Source organism: Cervus elaphus, chromosome 5, assembly GCF_910594005.1.
Source record: "Cervus elaphus chromosome 5, mCerEla1.1, whole genome shotgun sequence".
NCBI lineage: Eukaryota > Metazoa > Chordata > Mammalia > Artiodactyla > Cervidae > Cervus > Cervus elaphus.
In genome coordinates, this window is record NC_057819.1 from 55,455,990 (window position 1) to 55,478,325 (window position 22,336).

General features: G+C 41.4%; 1 protein-coding gene across 1 annotated transcript in view; it reads right to left on the reverse strand.

The window, feature by feature from the left end:
• LOC122694162 overlaps positions 1–22,336 on the reverse strand; it is a 250,506-nt gene that overhangs the window by 201,314 nt on the left and 26,856 nt on the right. Inside the window, exon 2 of the mRNA XM_043902519.1 lies at positions 18,211–18,251. Within this exon, the coding sequence (XP_043758454.1) occupies positions 18,211–18,251 (41 nt within the window). The remainder of the gene's footprint in view (positions 1–18,210; positions 18,252–22,336) is intronic.

A 22,336-nucleotide genomic window follows, 5' to 3' on the forward strand; every position in this document is an offset into this window, starting at 1 on the left:
ATTCTTTACCAGCTGAGCCACAAGCGACGTCCAAGAATCCTGGAGTGGGTAGCCGATCCCTTCAGCAAATCTTCCCCACCCAGGAATCAAACCAGGGTCTCCTGCATTGCAGGTGGATTCTTTACCAACTAAGCTGCGATGGAAATTCCCATTTTTACAAATTTCTCCTCACTAGCAATAATCATGTTACCTTCCTAAGATTTAGGGAAAGTTAGAGACCTTCCTCTCCAGGCCTATCATTCATCTCACATAAGCCGGAGCCACAAACTTTCTCTGTAAAGAGCTGGATAACTATTTAACCATGCTATAGTAGCAAAAACAAACAAACAAAATAAGCCATTAAAAATAAAATGGATGAGCTTGACTGTATTCCCATAGAACTCTATTCACAAAAATAGACACTGGGCAGAATTTGGTCCATGGGTTGAAACTTGCCAAGTCCTGAGTTAGAACTGTGTTTCCCAATATACTCCAGCAATGCATAACCTTTAAACACTTCTGGATGCACTTCCACTTAGAAATTTTAAAAATCATTTCTACATTTGTAGGTAGTGTTTTAGCTTGGGCCACTATAACAAATGACCTAGACTGGGCGGCTCAAACAACAGACATTTATCCCTCACAGTTCTGGAGTCTGGGAAGTCCGAGATCAAAGTGCCAACAGATTTAGTTTTTGGTGAGGGCCCTCTGCCTGGCATGCAGACAGCTGTCTTCTTGTACCTCACATGGCAGAGAGCACAGAGAAAGGAGACAAACTCTCTTGTGTCTCTTCTTATAAGGTCACTAATCCCATGGTGAGGGCTCCACCCTCAAGACCTAATTAACCTCCTCAAAATCCCATCTTCAAATACCATCACACCATATATTTTCAACATATCAATTTTGAGGGGGACACAGCATTCGGTCCTTAGTAGACAGTATATAAGACAAAGACGTATATGATTAAAGACCATTATGTTGACTTTATAACCACAGCATCTTTATTCAAAACATTCATAATATAGGAAACTAGATTTTTACTTTCTCCCCATTAACAAGTAACATATATTTTATTTTTTACCCTTTGAAACAAGCATCATTTTCCAAATGATAAGATAATAGAATGAACTTCGATTCCCTATTTGCAGGTTAGATAATACTTATTGCTCCTAAATAAAAATGTAATTTGGATACAACCATCATTATATACTTTTCATTTTCAAATGGATAGGTATTTAAAATACCGGCAATCGTTTAACATATAAAATTAGAAAATTAAATAATATAAAATGAGAAAATTAAATAATGCAACTTTTGTATTTGTTGAAAATCAAACTGAGACGAAATTGGAAAAATTGTCATCGCCCACTTCTCAGCTCTAAACTTCCCACCCCGCAACGACATTACATTGTCCTACTACATATTCTCATACTCATCTAAACTTTTTATGAGGGGATGACACAGGAGCTGAAAGCTGAAATCAGGTTTGAACTGAGATTTTAAGTTGGATCATGCCAGTCCTCTGCTCACAGCCCTCCATGGCTTGCCATTTCAATTGAGGCAAAAAGTCAAAGTCCTTCCGCTGGCCTGCTTCTAAGTCCCTGACCTCCATTTTCACCTCCCTCCCCTATTTCAGCTTCTTTGCTGTTCTCAAACTTGCCTGGAGCCCTTAACCTGCCCTTTGCCTGGAGACCATTTCTTCCAGCTTAGTATATGGCTTATCTTATCTTTTCTTTTGGGCTTCCCTGATAGCTCAGTTGGTAAAGAATCCACCTGCAATGCAGGAGACCCTGATTTGATTCCTGGGTCTGGGAGATCTGCTGGAGAAGGGACAGGCTACCCACTCCAGTATTCCTGGGCTTCCCTTGTGGTTCAGCTGGTAAAGAACCTGCCTGCAATGCAGGAGACCTGCATTCAATCCCTGGGTTGGGGAGATACCCTGGAGAAGGGAAAGGCTACTCACATCCAGTATTCTGACCTGGAGAAACCCATGGACTTTTACGTCTCTGCAGAAATGCTACCTCTTCAGCCATATGGACCCTGGAGGGCATAAAATACCCGCAACTCCATCCTGCCCTCTTTCTCTCTGTTTCTATAATATTTACCATCATCTTATTATATATATTTGTTTATTTACTGTCTGATATTGTATGAGGACAATTACTTCATTGGAAAAGACCCTGATGCTATGAAAGATTGAGGGCAAAAGGAGAAGGGGACAGCAGAGGATGAGATGGTTAGATAGCATCACCGACTCAATGGACATGAATTTCAGCAAACTCTGGGAGACAGTGAAGGACAGGGAAGCCTGGTGTGCTGCAGTTCATGGGCTCAAAAAGAGTTCAGACAAGACTTAGTGACTGAACAACTGTATGAGGGCAGAAATTTTGTTTAGTTCCCTGCTCTCAACCCACCTCCTAGAGCAATGTCTGGCAAGACATATATGCTTAGTCACTATTTGTTAAATACGAATGAATAGCATGTACTTCAGCCTGTACTTGTGTGATAATTTGATTGATACTTGTATTAGTCAAAACTGTAAACTCTATTAAGACAAAGTCTTTATCCATTTTCACTCATTTTATTTATTCAGCATATTTGCTGAGTGCCTACCCTAGGTCAGCAATGCTCTAAGTACTGGACAAAGTTATGTTTTCATGGAGTCTATATTCTAAGAGTCACTAATTTGTCATCTATCTATAACCTGGTGACTTCTATTTAGTACAATGTGGCAGATTATATTTTTCAAAGAATATACAACATTTGTCACCCGTTATAGGTTGAATTGTGTCCCCAGAAAGATATATTGAAATCCCAATTACCAGCACTTAAGAATGTGTCCTTCTTTGGAAATAGGGTTGTTGTAGTGTAACTAGTTAAAACAAGGCCATAGTAGAGGAAGTGTGAAAGTGTTAGTCGCTCAGTCGTGTCTGACTCTTTGTGACCCCATGGATTGGGGCCCACCAGGCTCCCCCATCCATGGAATTTTCCAGGCAAGAATACTGGAATGGGTTGCCATTCCCTTCTCTAGGGGATCTTCCCAACCCAGGGATCGAACCTGGGTCTCCCACACTGTAGGCAGACTCTTTACCATCAAAGCCACTAGGGAAGACTATACTAGAGTAAAAAGAAAGTGAAATTGCTTAGTCATGTCCAACTCTTTGTGACCCCATGGACTGTAGCCCACCAGGCTCCTCCATCTGCAGAACTTTCCAGGCAAGAGTACTGGAGTCAGTTGTCATTTCCTTCTCCAGGGGATCTTCCCGACCCAGGGATCGAACCTGGGTCTCCTGCATTGCAGGCAGACGCTTTACCATCTCAGCCACCAGGTAAGGCGGGCTCTTAATCCAATAAGGTGGGCCAAAGAATTGATGCTTTTGAACTGTGGTGTTGGAGAAGACTCCTGAGAGTTCCTTAGACTGCAAAGAGATCCAACCAGTCCATCCTAAAGGAAATCAGTCCTGACTATTCATTGGAAGGAATGATGCTGAAGCTGAAACTTCAATACTTTGGCCACGTGATGTGAAGAACTGACTCACTGGAAAAGACCCTGATGCTGGGAAAGATTGAAGGCAGGAGGAGAAGGGGCCGACAGAGGATGAGATGGTTGGATGGCATCACCGACTCAATGGACATGAGTTTGAGTAAGCTCCAGGAGTTGGTGATGGACAGGGAGGCCTGGCTTGCTGCAGTCCATGGGGTCTCAAAGAATTGGACATGACTGAACAACTGAACTGAACTAATCCAATATGACTGGCATCTTTATAAGAAAAGGAGAAAGAAAGTCAGGTAGAGATGATCACCATGTGATGACAGAGGCAGAGATTGGAGTTATGCATCTACAAGCCAAGGAATGCCCAGGGTTAACAACTGTACTGGAAGCTGAGACAGAGGCATGGAAGAGTTTCTCCCCTACCATGGCGACACCTTGCTTTAGGATTTCCAGCCTCCAGAACCATGACTTCTACAGAATTTCTATTCTTTCAAGTCACCCAGTGTGTGGTACTTTGTTACAGAAGCCCTGATACAACATCCCACATGCTCTTCTTATACTGTGACCTTGGCACTCATTCCACCAACTATGAGCAGAGTGATACTCCCTCCTCTTGACGCTGAGTGAGCTGTTATGGCTACCTCAACCAATAGAGAGAAAATGACATTGTGTGACTTCTGAAGCTAGGTCATAAAGATGTCATAGCTTCTGCCTTGTTCTCTTGGGATCTTGCTCTTGAAACCCACCCATTATGCCATGTGGAAGCCCAAGCAGTTCATGGAGGAGTCGTGTGAAGAGGTACCAATGTCCCTGGTGCAGAGGCTGGTTGAACTCCCAGGTATATGGGCGAGCATCTTGAAAGCAGACCCTCCAGCTCCCAATAAAGCCACCCCAGATAGAAACACGTGGAACAAAGATGAACTCTCCTCACTGGGCTCTGACAAATTACAGACTCCTGAGCAATGGAAATCACTGCTTTTGTTTTAAGCCACTAAGTTTGGAGGTGGTTTGTTATACAGCAGTAGAACACTGATACACATACACTTATTAAATATTTATTGAGTGAATAAATAAATGAACTGATACTTCATACTGCTACTGTGCCCTAATAAATGGGTACATCCTTCAACATTGATCTAATTTAAATCTGGAATGTATTTATTTTTTATTATCTGAACAGTCAGATACCATACCAAAAGCACACACTAGTATAATCAAGAGACCAAGGTTCTGGAAGACACGTGAAAGGATGGAATCCTGTGAAAATGTAAAGATTTACTCTGGAGAAACCGAGCCCCATCATTTTCTGAGATGGAATGACAAAGATAAGAACCTTCCAACAGACTAGCTTCTGGGCTCATCCATTTTAATCCCTGCTTTTCATCCACTAACCACTTATTTCTCTTCCTTGTCGCACTGGACATAAGACTTTTAGTCTCACAACTTTATATCATAACAATGGGTTAACTGACACAGCAAGTGCTAGAGACAGTCTTAGAACCCATCCCTATACCATGACAGCTTGTAATACAGAAATGACTATAAACCACACGAATCAGTTCAGTCACTCAGTCGTGTCTGACTCTTTGCGACCCCATGGACTGCAGCAAGCCAGTCTTCCCTGTCCATCACCAACTCCTGGAGCCTATTCAAACTCATGTCCATCGCGTCAGTGATGCCATCCAACCATCTCCTCCTCTGTCGTCCCCTTCTCCTCCTGCCACACGAATACTATGCACTAAAAGCCAGCCTAATTACATTTCCTATTCTACTCTCCATTAACTTCATGGCACATCAGCTGGAGACTAGAGGAGACCAAGGATGGCACTTGAAGATGCCAGCTCTTCCCCACCTTGATAACGATGCTTGAGCCTCATCCATTCTCCTCCTCTTCATCATCCCTTTCCCCATAGAAACTGATACTGTCTTAGGAGGAAGGCAAGCAAGAGGAGGAAGTTGTGTGAAGGGCTCCACATTTTTATCTAAGAGGTATTAAACACTGCTTAAAAAGCCAGTTTTAAGTTATTGAGCCAGATAAGGTTTACACTGGGTATTAAGCTGTTTTCTCTGCCTTCCAATTAGATGATGGAGGTTATATGGAAAGATCAAAGCAATTGTAGGCTATATTCATTAACTATAATTTTTCTCCATGCCCAAGTTATAATGTAGGTTTTACCTCACTAAACTAATATTTATCGAATTGCAACCATGTGTCTGATATTGTGTCCCTCCTTTCTACAAAGAAGGTTAGAGACAAAATCATGGGATTTTAATATTAGCATCTGAAGAGAACTGCAGAAAAAATCTAGCTCTTCCAAAAAGAACAAATTATTTGTCCAAAGTTATCAGTGGTTCAGTGGCAGAGCCAAGACTTAACTCTGGCTTCCTACTGCTAATCCTCCCACTTATTAGCATATGAAATTACCCAGCCCATAAAAAGTAGCCAGCCCAAACTCCAAGGCTATTACTCTAACAGGGGGTAACTGTGTCTCTGCAGGGACAGAGGAGGCTTCTGTCACAACTGTATCACAGCTTGAGTTCTTCTCCTGTAGAATCCTGCTCTTATCTTCCCTTCAACAAGTGCTGATCCTAAGAATACTGCCCAATAAACCTCCTACACAAGGAATGTGTCTCCCAAGAAAGTCAACTTAACGACAGACAGGACATATCTACGAATGCCACTGGGCTGCAAATACCAGTCATTTCTTATGAACAGTATTCCATTTCAACAAACTGTGTGTACCTCCATACAATCTGGGCACAAACCACACACTACAGGCTCAATGCCTCCACTAAATGGTTCTGACTTCAGATGTCAGCTGCAAGTTCAAGGACACCCACACTTCTAATCAACAGGCTGCAAATTCAAAGGTTCTCATGACGCCTTCAGGTTCTATTACTCACTAGTATGATTCAGAACTCACAAAAGCATTATACTTACAATTATAAGGATCGAACCCAATTATAGGCAGATTTTTACCCTCTGAGCCACAAGGGAAGCCTGACTTACAATTATAGTTTTATAATAAACAAACTCTGGAAAATCCTTAAAGAGACGGGAATACCAGACCACCTGACCTTCCTCTTGAGAAATCTGTATACAGGTCAGAAAGCAACAGTTAGAACTCAACATGGAACAACAGACTGGTTCCAAATAGGGGAAGGAGTACATCAAGGCTGTATATTGTCACTCTGCTTATCTAACTTCTATGCAGAGTACATCATGAGACATGCTGGGCTGGATGAAGCACAAGCTGGAATCAACATTGCTAGGAGAAATGTCAATAACCTCAGATATGCAGATGACACCACCCTTAAAGCAGAAAGCAAAAAACTAAAGAGCTTCTTGATGAAAGTGAGAGGAGAGTGAAAAAGTTGGCTTAAAACTCAACATCCAAAAAAAAAAAAAAACAATTCGACATTCAGAAAACTATGGTATCTGGTCCCATCACTTTATGGCAAATAGATGGCAAAACAGTGACACATTTTATTTTGGGGGGGTCTAAAATCATTGCAGATGGTGACTGCAGCCACGAAATAAAAAGATGTTTGCTTCCTGGAAGAAAAGTTATGATCAACCTAGACAGAATATTAAAAAGCAGATACATTACTTTGCCAACATAGGTCAAAGCTATGGTTTTTCTGGTAGTCATGTATGGATTTGAGAGTTGGACTATAATGAAAGCTGAGTGCTGAAGAACTGATGCTTTTGAATTGTGGTGTTGGAGAAGACTCTTGAGAGTCCCTTGGACTGCAAGAAGATCCAACCAGTCCATCCTAAAGGAAATCAGTCCTGAATATTCATTGGAAGGACTGATGCTGAAGCTGAAACTCCAATACTTTGGCTACCTGATGCAAAGAATTGACTCATTTGAAAAGACCCTGATGCTGGGAAGGATTGAAGGCAGGAGGAGAAGGGGACGACAGAGGATGAGATGGCTGGATGGCATCACCAACTCAAGGGATATGAGTTTGAGTAAACTCCAGGAGTTGGTGATGGACAGGGAGGCCTGGTATGCTGCAGTCCATGGGGTCACAAAGAGTAGGACATGACTGAGAGACTGAACTGAACTGAACTGAATAAAGGATACAGCTCTGACTCTTCTCTAACTTGTAAAATAGAGAGTCAAAACTATTCATTACTCATCATTTATATTCTAAGATTGCATTGTGCTTCCTAATATTCTGTTACATTGTGTTTCTCTTTCAGTTACAGAAAATAATCTGGCACAAGTACAGACATCTTAGAAATTAATTTCAGCTTTCATAATAAAATCTAAAGGCCATGTTTCCATTTGTTTATTTTGTTCATACACTGCCAGACTAAATAAACTGTCCTTCTCACTCTCACATTAGGCATGAACATACTTTTTGAAACATTAAAATTATTTGATGTTAGGTTCTATATCTGTCTTTCAAAGTTACTCACATCGATGGAAATGAAGATGAAAACTTCTATACCTCTCCTGCCTGGTGTTTTCCAATATCCTTAGTGAAGTCACCTAGGATACCTTCTAGAGGAAATATCTTTCACATTCATTTATTCCTTCAATGGCATTTTCAATTATTCATTTAACATGTATGTATTGGATATAACTAATATACTAGGCATTTGATGGGCACTGTGAATGAAGAGATCTTAAATTTTCTCTAGTTTGGAAACTGCTACAGTTATAAAGTTCTAAGAGCCCCAAGATGACTGCTTGAATTTAAAAAAATAAAGGTTTAGCAATAAAAGCAACTTACATCTTTTCATTCAAACTATTAAATTTCAAACCAATGCCTTTTTTCCCTTTCATAACCTAGGGTAATGTGCCCCTAACATTATTTTATAGTAACAATTTCCATCTAACAAGCTAATCTACTTTTGGTACCAGTTAGGATTGTGTTTACCTCTACATAACTAAAAATTTGACTAATCATTGTTTAAGCCATGGGGTTTATTAACATCATGTAACAGGAAGTCTGAGGGTTGGCAGTTCAAAGGCTCGATGATGTTACCAAGCCAAGAGACTCCGTCCACCTCCTGTGCCCACAACCTTGGCAGGGGGTACACGTGTGCAAGGTGGTACTGCACCCGCCAGCACCTGCTAGGAATCAGCTCACCCGGAAGAAAGGAGGAGAGAAATTTCTAATTACCACATCTCAATCACACGGCTCATCATGGCTTCAACAAAGTCTAAGGAACGTGAATCTTTAAGGTTTTCGGCTACTGCAGTAGAAGAAAAGAAAGGGAGGGTTTATAAAAGAATTTGATACAGCCCCATCTATAATATTGGCCACACTCAGAATTCTGAGGCAGTTATTTTCAACATATCCCATCCCTCCACAAGTCCACACACTCCAGATCAGAATCACTTTTGGGTGTCATATTTCTTAGGTTGGTTGAAGTGAGCAAAATCTGTGTGATATATACTATTCTGGATATAGAGGGAAATCTAATTTCCTTTTATTATGAAATATAGCTTGAATATCCAATTCTTAACATTGAGCATTCAGAGAACTTAAACTCACCTCTGCGTGTTCTAAACTATAAAGCACTTTTACATAAAACTGGTAAGGGTAGTCATTTGATTCAATCTAGATAAACACCAATCACTTTAAAATTCAAGTCTTTCTATTAACAGCAGCATTTGAGAATGTGGGTTTGGATTTCAGACCTAAAGTGGGCATCCTGGTAATACTGTAACTCTGGTCTTTAAGACCCTCTCAGGGAGAGAGGCAGAATCATAGAGTAGACGGTAAAGCCACCTGTCAGGCAGTCAGAGCTGCCAAGCAACACAACTCGAAGGTGGCTCAGGTCACATACACTATTATGCAGCATGTAACATGTGAGGCACAGGCAAGGGCCTTGCAAAGAGAGTGGCAAGCTCTTTTTTACACAGAGGAAAGCACTGCCCAATCTCTTTCAATCCTATCACATAGGAATACAAGGAAAGTAAACAGAATAATAGTTTGGGGCTTCGCTGGTGGTCTAGTGGCTAAGGCTCCAAGCTTCCAATGCACGGGGCTCAGGTCTTATCCCTGGTCAGGGAACTGGAGCCTGCATACCTCAACTAACACCTGGCAAAAAAAAAAAAAAGATAAATAAATATTTTTTTTTAAGAAAGAGAGATTAAGAGCTTGAGATATCTTATCTCAGGGTGCAACCTACTGCCCTATTCTCTCATTCACTAAGAAAGAACCATCACAGATTAGTCAGTATCATCAGTTCAGTTCAGTTCAGTCGCTCAGTCGTGTCTGACTCTTTGTGACCCCATGAATCACAGCACACCAGGCCTCCCTGTCCATCACCAACTCCTGGAGTTTGCTCAAACTCATGCCCATTGAGTCGGTGTTGCCATCCAGCCATCTCATCTTCTGTCATCTCATTCTCCTTCTGCCCTCAATCCCTCCCAGCATCAGGGTCTTTTCCAATGAGTCAACTCTTCACAAGAGGTGGCCAAAGTGCTGGAGTTTCAGCTTCAGCATCAGTCCTTCCAATGAACACCCAGGACTGATCTCCTTGAGGATGGACTGGCTGGATCTCCTTGCAGTCCAAGGGATTCTTAAGAGTCTTCTCCAAAACCATAGTTCAAAAGCATCAATTTTTCGGCACTCAGCTTTCTTCACAGTCCAACTCTCACATCCATACATGACCACTGGAAAAACCATAGCCTTGACCAGACGGACCTTTGTTGGCAAAGTAATGTCAGAATCACCAGGTTACCCCAAATCAATCAAATCATCTCCTTCAGCTAGTAATGTGGAGAGAGGGATAGAATCTTCCCTGCCAACTCGTCCCTCTAGGGCAGAGGTCTGCAAGCTATAGCCTTTGGATCACATCCATCCAGACTTCTGTTTTTGTAAAGCTGTATTGGAAACAGCTATGCCCGGTTCTTTACTTATGGGCTCTGTCTGCTTTCATGCTACAGTGATAGAGTTGAGTGGTTGTAACAAAGACCATAGGAATCGCAAAATTGAAAATATCTACTAGTTAGCCCTTTACAGAAAAAGTTTGCCAATCTCTAGAGCAACTGACTTGGCAAGACTTTTTGACCATACTCACAATAAAAAATAGTTTTTATTGTAATGCAGTCCACTTCACATAATCATATATGTGTGTGTATAGATATACAGATATATATGATTTCATAGGACAATAATTACCCCTTATTATGTGTTATATGGGCTTCCCTGGTGGTGGTGGTGATTTAGTCACTAAGTTGTATCCAACTCTTGAGACTCCCCGCCCACCAGGTTCCTCTGTCCACGGGATTCTCCAGGCAAGAATACTGGAGTAGGTTGCCATTTCCTTCTCCAGGAAATCTTCCCGACCCAGGAATCGAACCAAACTACGAGGGAAGCCCAGGCTTCCCGGGTGGCTCAGTGGTAAAGAATCTGCCTGCAATGCAGGAGATGCAGGAGACGTGGGTTTGAGCCCTGGGTCAGGAAGATCCCCTGGAGGAGGAAATGGCAACCCACTCCAGTATTCTTGTTGGAGAATTCCATGGACACAGGAGCCTGGCAGGCTACAGTCCACAGGGTTGTAAGGAGCAGGACATGACTAAAGCAACTGAGCACATATGCACACATGTGTTATTTCTCTGATATCTTCCCTCCTAGTCCATGACATTTTTTAAAGCTGGTCACACAACCCACTAAACTGACCTGCAAACTGTACCCTCACCGAGGCAGACATTAGGGAGAATGGTTTCTCCCTATACTTACATACACAGTAAACATGGAAAAGTTTATAGCAATTACTGTTGTTTGTTATTTATTAACCTTCTATTAAAATATATTTTTGCAGGAAGGGAAAAAATACAGACTTGCCTGAGCTCAGTATTCATTTATGCAACCAGTGCTTCAACAAATATTTATATAATACATCTGTTCTGAGTATTTGTTAGGTTGTGTAGGTATACAAGTAAGCAAAACAGACATGGGGCTTAGACCACAGTAGGAGAAAAAGATTTGAAACAAATACAAAAACATATAATTACTAACTTTCATATGAAGGAAAATCACTAAGTCTGACATTTACAATGTATGCATGTGTGCTGCATGCTCAGTCTGTCTGACTCTTTGTGACCCCATGGACTATACCCCGCCAGGCTCCTCTGTCCATGGGATTCTCCAGGCAAGAACACTGGAGTGCGTTGCCATTTCCTCCTCCAGGGATCCTCCTGACCCAAGGCTTGAACCGAGTCTCCTGCATTGGCAGGCAAATTCTTTACCGAGTCACCGGGGAAGCCTTACAACATGAGAGGTAGGTGGAAATTAGTCCACTTTTGGAGAGAGTGAGGCTTTTCTCCTTGGAATGGTTTCAGGACGGAAGTGAAATGGCAAATGATCACTCTAAGAATGAGACGTTAATTAGACAAACAGGGTGGGAGGGGGAGAGCAGGATGCAAGTCCATTTTAAAGTCTTCAGTTAACATTACACAGCATCTCCTACCCTTGTCTAAGCACTTTACACATATCAACTCATAATTCAGCTAGAAAAAGGCAGATACGAAGCCAGGATCCATGTCCCAAGATACTGCTATAACCACGCGGCTTAATAAGATAAAATGTTATTGGTAGAGCTGGAAGGAAATCTTATAGGATGGGCAAAAGACATACTCCAGCTATACTTGTATTTAAACTTCTGAGTATTCTTGGACAAATTACCCAGCTTCTCTGAACTTCACTTCCTTTACTACAAAGTTAAATGTTACAAAATTTAAATTAGATAGTATATTATACTATTGACTGACATAGGGTAAACTATATTAACCTGCTTTCTAAATTCTACCCATTCTCTAAACTCAGAGCTCCTTAAAGGCACGGGGCTAAATCTAAATTCATTATTCATTCACCATACTCATATTTGCAAATTGTAGGGGGTAGGTGGTATGTGTTGGAAGAAAAAAGACAAAAGAGGCATTCCTTCAAAATCCTGAGGGAAAATTATTTTCTTCCCATAATGCTACCTCCAATCTCTCTTTTAAGTAAGTCTAAAGATTTCCCTGGTGGCTCAGACGGTAAAGCGTCTGCCTACAATGTGGGAGACCCGGGTGCAATCCCTGGGTTGGAAAGTCCTCTGGAGAAGGAAATAGCAACCCACTCCAGCACTCTTGCCTGGAAAATCCCGTGGGCGGAGAAGCCTGGTAGTCTACAGTCCATGGGGTCGCAAAGAGTCAGACACGACTGAGTGACTAAACTATGTACTATGTAAGAATAGAAAAGATATTTTATGACATGCAAGGTCTCCATTTTACTTCAAATAACCATTTCTTAGGTAGTTACTGGAGAATGTGCTCTACTAAAGCAAAGAGGTAAGCCAAGAAGGAGGAAGACAGGGAAAGCAGGACACAGCTGAAGGCAGAGGCAGAGAGGACGCCCAGCATGATGGTGAAGGGGGCCCCAGCAGGATGCGGAAGGGGGTCTACGCGGAAGCAGGTCTATGGAGCGGCCAGCTCCAACTGGGGATCAACAAGGACTCTGAGAGGGGTGTCAACAGGGAAAATATAAACCTGACAAATTACCACTGTATCTGACTATGCTGAAAAGCATTTCAAACTTCTGTGGGAAACCTGGGGCCTAAATTTATAAAGGAGCACAGAAAACAAAGCACGATATTTTAAATAAAGCAATTATTCATTTCATGAAAACCAAAAATTGGACAGGAAACATAAAGACGGCTTAGCTATGGACAATATTTGTAAGTTTATAACTATGTATACAATTACTATTTATTTACACAAAAATTATGATATGGGGAGGGGAGAGAGAGAGAATGTGTGTGGCTGTGTATACAGTGGGTAGCAGAGGGGGACATCTGAGAGTTCTATCCTCAACTTCCACAGGAGGAAGTCAATCAAAACAAAGTTTAAAATTTTCAAAGATTTTCAATCTCATCATGGTCTAACTTTTAATTTTTATTTTAAAGTGTTTTAAGTAAATATACATTAAAAATTAAAAATCAAGGAAGAGCAGTATATAGACACACTGTAGAAATAACAGGAGAAAAAAGCTAAAACAGAGTTGAAGGCAGTGGAGAGGAAACTGGGCGTAGGGGCAGGCAGAGGAGAGAATAACTGCTTTTCTTTTAAGCTTACAGTGGCATCTGTGCAACTGCATGCAATAAATAAAAACTTAATTTTAAAATGACATTTAAATTAAATCAGCATCTCTGCAGGCTTCCAGGGAAAGTGTTTTAAACTATTTAAATATCCCTGGGACTCTCTTAGAATATTGGACAATGACCATGACCTGGACCTCGTATAACAAAAGCTTAAGTGACTTTATAGTGACTTTATTTGGGGTCACTTGGATTATACCTATGATAACACTATGAAGTGTAAGTATCCCATTTTAGAGGTGAGAAAACTAGGTTAAATAATTCACTCAAGAGCATACTGCCAGGGACTTCCCTGGTGGTCCAGTGGTTAAGACTTGACCTTCTAATACAGGGAGGGGGTACCCATTCAGGGACCTAATTAAGATCCTACATGCCTCACAGCCTTACCAGAACATAAACAACAGATGCAATATTGTGACACATTCAATAAACACTTTAAAAATGGTCCACATCCCCCAAAAAAACAATTCAAAAAAAAAAAAAAAGGCACACTCCCAGTACAAAGAGGTTGTATATGTAGCTCCCACATAGCATCAGAGACATTCAGTTTTTCTTGAATATCAAAAGCACAATTTTAGAAGTCAAAGAATTTTTTTAAGTGTCTAGCTTAACTTTCTTTCACTGAAATGTAATTATGTTCAAAGTGAAACTGGAAGTTATTCACTAAATCATCTCTGAGTAGCACATTTCTACTTTGCTATTTACTCTACTGGCCTATTTTACTTAATTATTGTTCTCTTATTTATTGTCAAAAATAAAATGTATTACAAATTCACAATTTGTGAAAAGTTATCAAGAGCAAAGAAATACATGAGCTGTAAAACTCTACAAAATCATTAACATTTATTTATGGGGATGGCAAACAAACAATAATTGCATACTGATGATCTGTGTGAATACCATATGCTCTGGAGTCAGATTCCATTTTTTACAAACTAGTCATTTAAGTGTGAAATTACAGAAGATGCCTACAGTACATTACTGCCCACAGATTTAATTGGGGAAAATATCCTTAACAGTGTGAAAAATCTACAATGAAGAATTTGGCTGAGGGTTAAGACTTCATTCAACATTTGAACAGCTCCAAGTAAGTCAAACATTAATTTTGCCATTTGACAATCCTTAACTTAAACACCTTTACAATGTGCTTATTTTTTTTGACAAAACCAATGAAACTTGCCTCAAAAACCTCTCTTAGTTAGGTAACCTAACTAAAAAGCAATGACTACAAACAGGGTAACTAAATTTCATAAGTTTATCACATTCCCTATTTTCCACGTTCTATAGTGGGTTGGGGTGATGGAGACAAACATAAAGGCAATTTCAAATGAAAGGAGTGGTTTTCTGCTTCAGAAATGCCTCGGTATCTCTCATATTCATCTGTCTCTAGCTGGATCCTAGAACTTCCCATGTGGCTCAGCGGGTAAAGAATCTGTGGGCAAAGCAATTCGGTTTTCCCATTATTGCTAATCCCATATCCCAAACCTCTTTATTCTATACCATGCTCCTCAAGTTCCTTCAAGAGGTTTTACTAAGTAGAGTATGTGAAGAGATGGAGCCAAAGCAAAAACAACACCCAGCTGGGGATGTAACTGGTGATGGAAGTAAAGCCTGATGCTATAAAGAACAATATTGCATAGGAACCTGAAATGTTAGGTCCATGAATCAAGGCAAATTGGAAGTGGTCAAATAGGAGATGACAAGACTTAACATTGACATTTTAGGAATCAGTGAACTAAAATGGACTGGAATGGGTGAATTTACCTCATGTGACCATTACATCTACTACTGTCAGCTTGAATCCCTTAGAAGAAATGGAGTAGCCAACACAGTAAACAAGAGGCTGAAATGCAGTACATGGATGCAATCTCAAAAATGACAGAATGATTTCTGTTCATTTCCAAGGCAAACCATTCAATACCACAGTCTATGCCCCAACCACTGATGCTGAAGAAGCTGAAGTTGAACAGTTCTATGAAGACCTACAAGAACTAACACTCAAAAAAGATGTTCTTTTCATTATAGGGGACTAGAATGCAAAAGTAGGAAGTCAAGAGATACTCAGAGCAACAGACAAATTTGGCTTTGGAATACAAAACGAAGCAGGGGAAAGACTAACAGAGTTTTGCCAAGAAAATGCACTGGTCACAGCAAACACCCTCTTCCAACAACACAAGAGAAGACTCTACACATGGATATCACCAACGGTCAACACCGAATTCAGGTTGATTATATTCTTTGCAGCCAAAGATGGAGAAGCTCTATACAGTCAACAAAAACAAGACCGGGAGCTGACTATGGCTCAGATCATGAACTCCTTATTGCCAAATTCAGACTTAAAATTGAAGAAAGTAAGGAAAACCACTAGACCATACAGGTATGACCTAAATCAAATCCCATTCAACTATACAGTGGAAGTGACAAATAGATTCAAGGGATTAGATTTGATAGAGTGGCTGAAGAACTATGGACGGAGGTTTGTGACATTGTACAGGAGGCAGTGATCAAGACCATCTCCAAGAAGAAGAAAGGCAAAAAGGCAAAATGGTTGTCTGAGGAGGACTTAAAAATAGCTGAGAAAAGAAGATAAGTTAAAGGTAAAGGAGAAAAGAAAAGATATACCCATTTGAATGCAGAACTCCAAAGAATAGCAAGGTGAGATAAGAAAGTCTTCCTCAGTGATCAAGGCAAAGAAATAGAGTAAAACAACAGAATGGGAAAGACTAGAGATCTCTTCAAGAAAATCAGAGATACCAAGGAAACATTTCATGCAAAGATGGGCACAATAAAGGACAGAAACGGTATGGACCTAACAGAAACATAGATATTAAGAAGAGATGGCAAGAATACACAGAAAACTATACAAAAAATATCTTCATGATGCAAGTAACCATGATGGTGTGATCACTCACCTAGAGCCAAAGATCCTGGAATGTGAAGTTAAGTAGGACTTAGGAAACATCACTATGAACAAAGCTAGTGGACGTGATACAATTCCAGTTGAGCTATTTCAAATCCTAAAAGATAATGCTGGGAAAGTGTTGCACTCAATATGCCAGCAAATTTGGAAAACTCAGCAATGGCCACAGAACTGGAAAAGGTCAGTTTTCATTCCAATCCCAAAGAAAGTCAATGCCAAAGAATGCTCAAACTACTGCACAATTGCACTCATCTCACACGCTAGCAAAGCAATGCTCAAAATTCTCCAAACTAGGCTTCAACAGTACCTGAATCGAGAACTTCCAGATGTTCAAGCTGGATTTACAAAAGGCAGAGGAACCAGAGATCAAATTGTCAACATCCACTGGATCATCGAAATAGCAAGAGAGTTCCAGAAAAGCATCTACTTCTGTTTTATTAACTATGCCAAAGCCTTGACTGTGTTAATCACAACAAACTGCAAAATTATTAAAGAGATGGGAATATCAGACCACCTGACCTGTCTCCTGAGAAATCTGTATTTAGGTGAAGAAGAAAGAGTTGCAACTGAACATGGAACAACAGACTGGTTCCAAATCGGGAAAGGAGTACGTCAAGGCTGTATATTGTCACCCTGCTTACTTAACTTATATGCAGAGTATATCATGAGAAATTCTGGGTTGGATGAAGCACAAGCTGGAATCAAGATTGCCGGGAGAAATATCAATAACCTCAGATATGCAGATGACACCACCCTTATGGCAGAACGCTTAGAAGAACTAAAGAGCCTCTTGATGAAAGTGAAAGAGGAGAGTGAAAGAGCTGTGTTAAACTCAACATCCAGAAAACTAAGATCGTGGCATCTGGTCCCATCACTTCATGGGAAATAGATGGGAAAACAGTGGAAACAGCAACAGACTTTATTTTTGAGGGCTCCAAAATCACTGCAGATGGTGACTGCAGCCATGAAATTAAAAGACGCTTGCTCCTTGGAAGAAAAGTTATGACCAACCTAGACAGCATATTAAAAAGCAGAGACATTACTTTGCCAACAAATGTCCGTCTAGTCAAGGCTATGGTTTTTCCAGTGGTCATGTATGGATGTGAGAGTTGGACTGTGAAGAAAGCTGAGCACCAAATAATTGATGCTTTTGAACTGTGGTATTGGAGAAAACTCTTGAGAGTCCCTTGGACTGTAAAGAGATCCAACCGGTCAATCCTGAAGGAGATCAGTCCTGGGTGTTCATTGGAGGGACTGATGTTGAAGCTGAAACTCCAATACTTTGGCCATGTGATGCAAAGAACTGACTCACTGGAAAAGACCCTAATGCTGGGAAAGATTGAGGGAAGGAAGAGAAGCGGATGACAGAGGATGAGATGGTTGGAAGGCATCACCGACATGATGGAAATGAGTTTGAGTAAGCTCTGGGTGTTGGCGATGGACAGGGAACCCTGGAGTGCCACAGTCCATGGGGTCACAAAGAGTCGGACACGACTGAGTGACTGAACTGAACTGATATATGACAAGAGATTTAAGCAAAAGCGACATTATTGGAGAGAAAAACGGGGGGTTATGAGGGAGGCTCCAGAAGGAGGGCATATATGTATACTTATAGCTGAGTCACACTGTTGTACAGCAGAAATCAACACCACACTGTAAAGCAATTATCCTCAAGTAAAATAATTTTAGTACAATAAAAAGAGGACTTACTGGAGCTCATGTAACTGGAGGAAGACTTGAACAGGAAGCATCTGTGAAAGGAAAAGAATCCAGTCAGCTCAAAACATCATTACCATCAAAAGACACAACTCCTAACATCTCTTGTCCCTATGAGTTGTGAAAAATTAATAAACAGAAGCCTAATGAAATAGATTTGGGAGACCAGAAGGGGAGATCTCACGCCCTGTGAGCACAGCAGGGCCTAACAGAAGAAGAAAGACTCCTCTTCTTTCCTGGCAAGGTCTCAGGCAAAGAAAAGCCAGAGGCTCCTCTTTGTTTACTAGAGCCCTCCCCACCTCAGTTTCCTGTCTATGAAATAGTTCTCCTTCTCCTGCTGTGCAGGTGTAGGTTGGCTCATCATGGCTACAGACCCTCAAATTGCAAGTCTGCTGATCCAAAATAAACCCATCTTTGCTAAAGAAATAGGTGGCAGTCTCTTTGCTTTTGTTTTTAAAGATTTTTTTTTTTTTTGATGTGGACTGTTTTTAAAGTATTTGTTGAATTTGTTCCAATATTGCTTCTGTTTTATGGCTGTGTTTGCTTGTTTGTTTTTCGCCATGAGGCATGAGGGACTTAGCTCCCAGAATAGGGATTGAACCTGAACCCCTGCATTGGAAGGCCAAGTCCCCACCACCTGACTTCCAGGGAAGTCCTGGCCTAGCCTTGGTCACATAGAGCAGAGAACAAAATCTAATGATAGCAGAAATCCACAAAATTCACATGAGTGCAGAGTGGGATGGAGATACCACTCAGGGAAGGGTTGCTATAAAAAAAAAAAAAGCTGGGGGGTAACTGTTTCATAGAGACAGAAGCAGGGGGAATATGTATGAACTTGGCTAAGCATGCTACTCACTCAGTCTAAAAGACCTACATGCATCTCTACCCAGCTATTAACCCTCTCCTTTTGTAAAACAGGTGCTCCCTGCTCCTGTTTAAGCTGAAAATCTCCTGAAGCGCTTACAGCCCACACTTTACCATCTCTTCTTTTGCCATATCTCTCCAGTATTTCCCTCAATCTCTCTCCTAATATGCTTTATCTTACCACACAAATAGCCCCAAATCTCCCCTATCCTAAAAATAAGCCCTTCTGCCCAATATTCCTTTGGCAAATTCTTCTTTACCACCAAGCTCCCAGGAAGGGAAGCCAACGTACTTCTGACTTCCTACCCCTCTCAGCATCCTGGTTCAGCTACTGAACTGCACTTCTCTAGTCAAAACCGACTTCCTGTCACATCTAGTAGGCACATTCTGGCCCCTGCTTTTGCAAGTCAGAATATCACAGTGGTCTAAGGACATCAACGGGGCAGTCACCTGCAGGGTTCTCAGTCTTGACTTTGCCACTTACCTGAGGCAAGTTATTTCATCTCTCTCTTTTCTTACCCATGAAGAATGGTGAATAAAAATACCTATAGCACAGATTTAACTTGAAGTGAAAGTGGTGTCTGACTCTTTGCAACCCCGTGGACTATAGCCCACCAGACTCCTCTGTCCATGGAATTCTCCAGGCAAGAATACTGGAGTCGGTTGCCATTTCCTTCTCCAGCGGAACTTCCTGACCCAAGGATTGAACCCAGATCTCCTGCATTATAGGCAGATTTTTACCATCTGAGCCACAAGGGAAGCCCCTTAAGTTGAAGAGCTAATATATATAAAACACTCAAAGCGCTGCCTGCCATATAGTAAGAACAATGTAAGTTCTAAGCTACTCATCATTATTTTATTGGGCCTCTTTGTATGGTATTTAATATTATTAATAACATCCTTAAAATCCTTCCATTTCCTTGGCTTCTCTGATATTATTCTCTTAAAGTTCTTCTCCCCTGTCATCTTTTCAAGTTCCTCTTTCATTATCTGACTCTTAAGTACTGATGTGCCCCAGAGTTACTCCGGGTTCTTTTCGTTTTTCACTTGACACACTGCCCTTTGAGAAACTGTATCCACTCCCATGGTCCAAGTAGCCTTACAAAGAACAATTCTCTGTGCTCACTCCCTCCCTCTCTCCTTCCCTCTCCAGATGTCTGTCATTTCACCCAACAAATGTGCACTGACAGTTATTCTCTGCCAGGCATCATGCCAAGCATTCTGACCCAGATTCCTGCCAGAGCTCCAGAGCCACAAAACCCATTTGACCTCTCTTGATGTGTCTCAAAGGCACCTGACGTTCGAGGTGTCCAGAAGTCCCTAATCTTTCAAAAATGTTCCTCATTCTGTACTCCCTGACCCAGAGACAAGGGCTTTCACTCACTAGGGTGCCCAATTCAGAATCCAAAGAGCTACACCTGAGCTCTCCACCAGGACCCCCTCTGCTTCTAATTAGTGGCTAAACTCTACCTCTTAAGCGTTTGTCTGTTGTATGGAGGTTGACAGGTCAGGGAGCAACAGTGAGAACTGGACATGCAACAACAGACTGGTTCCTAATTGGGAAAGGAGTATTCAAGACTGTATATTGTTACCCTGCTTATTTAACTTATATGCAGAGTACATCATGAGAAACGCTGGGCTGGAGGAAGCACAAGCTGGAATCAAGATTGCCTGGAGTAATATCAGTAACCTCAGATATGCAGATGACACCATACTTAAGGCAGAAAGCGAAGAAGAACTAACGAGCCTCTTGATGAAAGTGAAAGAGAGTGAAAAGTTGGCTTAAAACTCAACACTCAGAAAGCTAAGATCATCTGGTCCCTACACTTCATAGCAAATAGATGGGGAAACAATGAAATCAGTGACAGACTTTATTTTTGGGGGGCTCCAAAATCACTGCAGATGATGACTGCAGCCATGAAATTAAAAGATGCAGCCATGAAATTAAAAGATGCAGCCATGAAATTAAAAGATGCGTACTGCAGCCATGAAATTAAAAGATGCGTGCTCCTTGGAAGAAAAGCTATGACCAACCTAAACAGCATATTAAAAAGCAGAGACGTTACTTTGACAACAAAGGTCTGTCTAGTCAAGGCTATGGTTTTTCCAGTGGTCATGTATGGATGTGAGAGTTGAACTCTAAGGAAAGCTGAGTGCTGAAGAATTGATGCTTTTGAACTATGGTATTGGAGAAGACTCTTGAGAGTCCCTTGGACTGCAAGGAGATCCAACCAGTCCATCCTAAAGGAGATCAGTCCTGGGTGTTCATTGAAAGGACTGATGTTGAAGCTGAAACTCCAATATTCTGGCCACCTCATGCAAAGAACTGACTCATTGGAAAAGACCCTGATGCTGGGAAAGACTGAAGGCGGGAGGAGAAGGGGACGACAGAAGATGAGATAGTTGGATGGCATCACCAACTCAATGGACATGAGTTTGAGTAAACTCCGGGAGTTGGTGATGGACAGGGAGGCCTGGCGTGCTGCAGTCCATGGGGTCACAAAGAGTCGGACGCGACTGAGTGACTGATGAACTAAACTGATGGAAGTTGAGTTCCCTAGGCTCTGGAGCCAAGTTACAGCTCTACCATTTTCTGACTGCATAACATAAGTTGTCTAGCCTCTCTAGACCTCATTTTTCTCTTCTGTAATATGGGGATGAATATTCCTTCATAAGGACGTGTGTGTGTCTGTGTGTGCATGTTTACTTGCTAAGCCGTATCTGACTCTTTGCAACCCCGTGGACGGCAGCCCACCAGGCTACTCTGTGAACGGGATTTCCTAGGCCCCACTGGTGCCACCTGGGAAGCCCAAGAATACTGGAATGGCTTGCCATTTCATTCTCCAGGGGGTCTTCCCGACCTAGGGATCAAACACCTGCATTGGCAGGAGGATTCTTTTCTGCTGAGCCACCAGGGTGCTACCACAGGGACAGGGCGAGTATTAAATGCAACAGTCCATGAACAGTACAGAGCACTGATCATAGCACATAGAAAGCATTCAATAAATAAGCATTATTTTATTAACTCATCCTTACTGACACTATATTTCTTCAAACCTCTGACCTTTTTAGGCTAGCATCCTAACCAGTCAGCAGTAGCGTCCTATCCAGTCTCCTTATATCTTATTTTGTGCCTCATCAGTCCATTCTCCATAGCACTACCCAAAAATCTGATATAAAACACATTAGCATAGCATGTAGACTATCTATGGTGAAACAGATCACCAGCCCAGATGGGATGCATGAGACAAGTGCT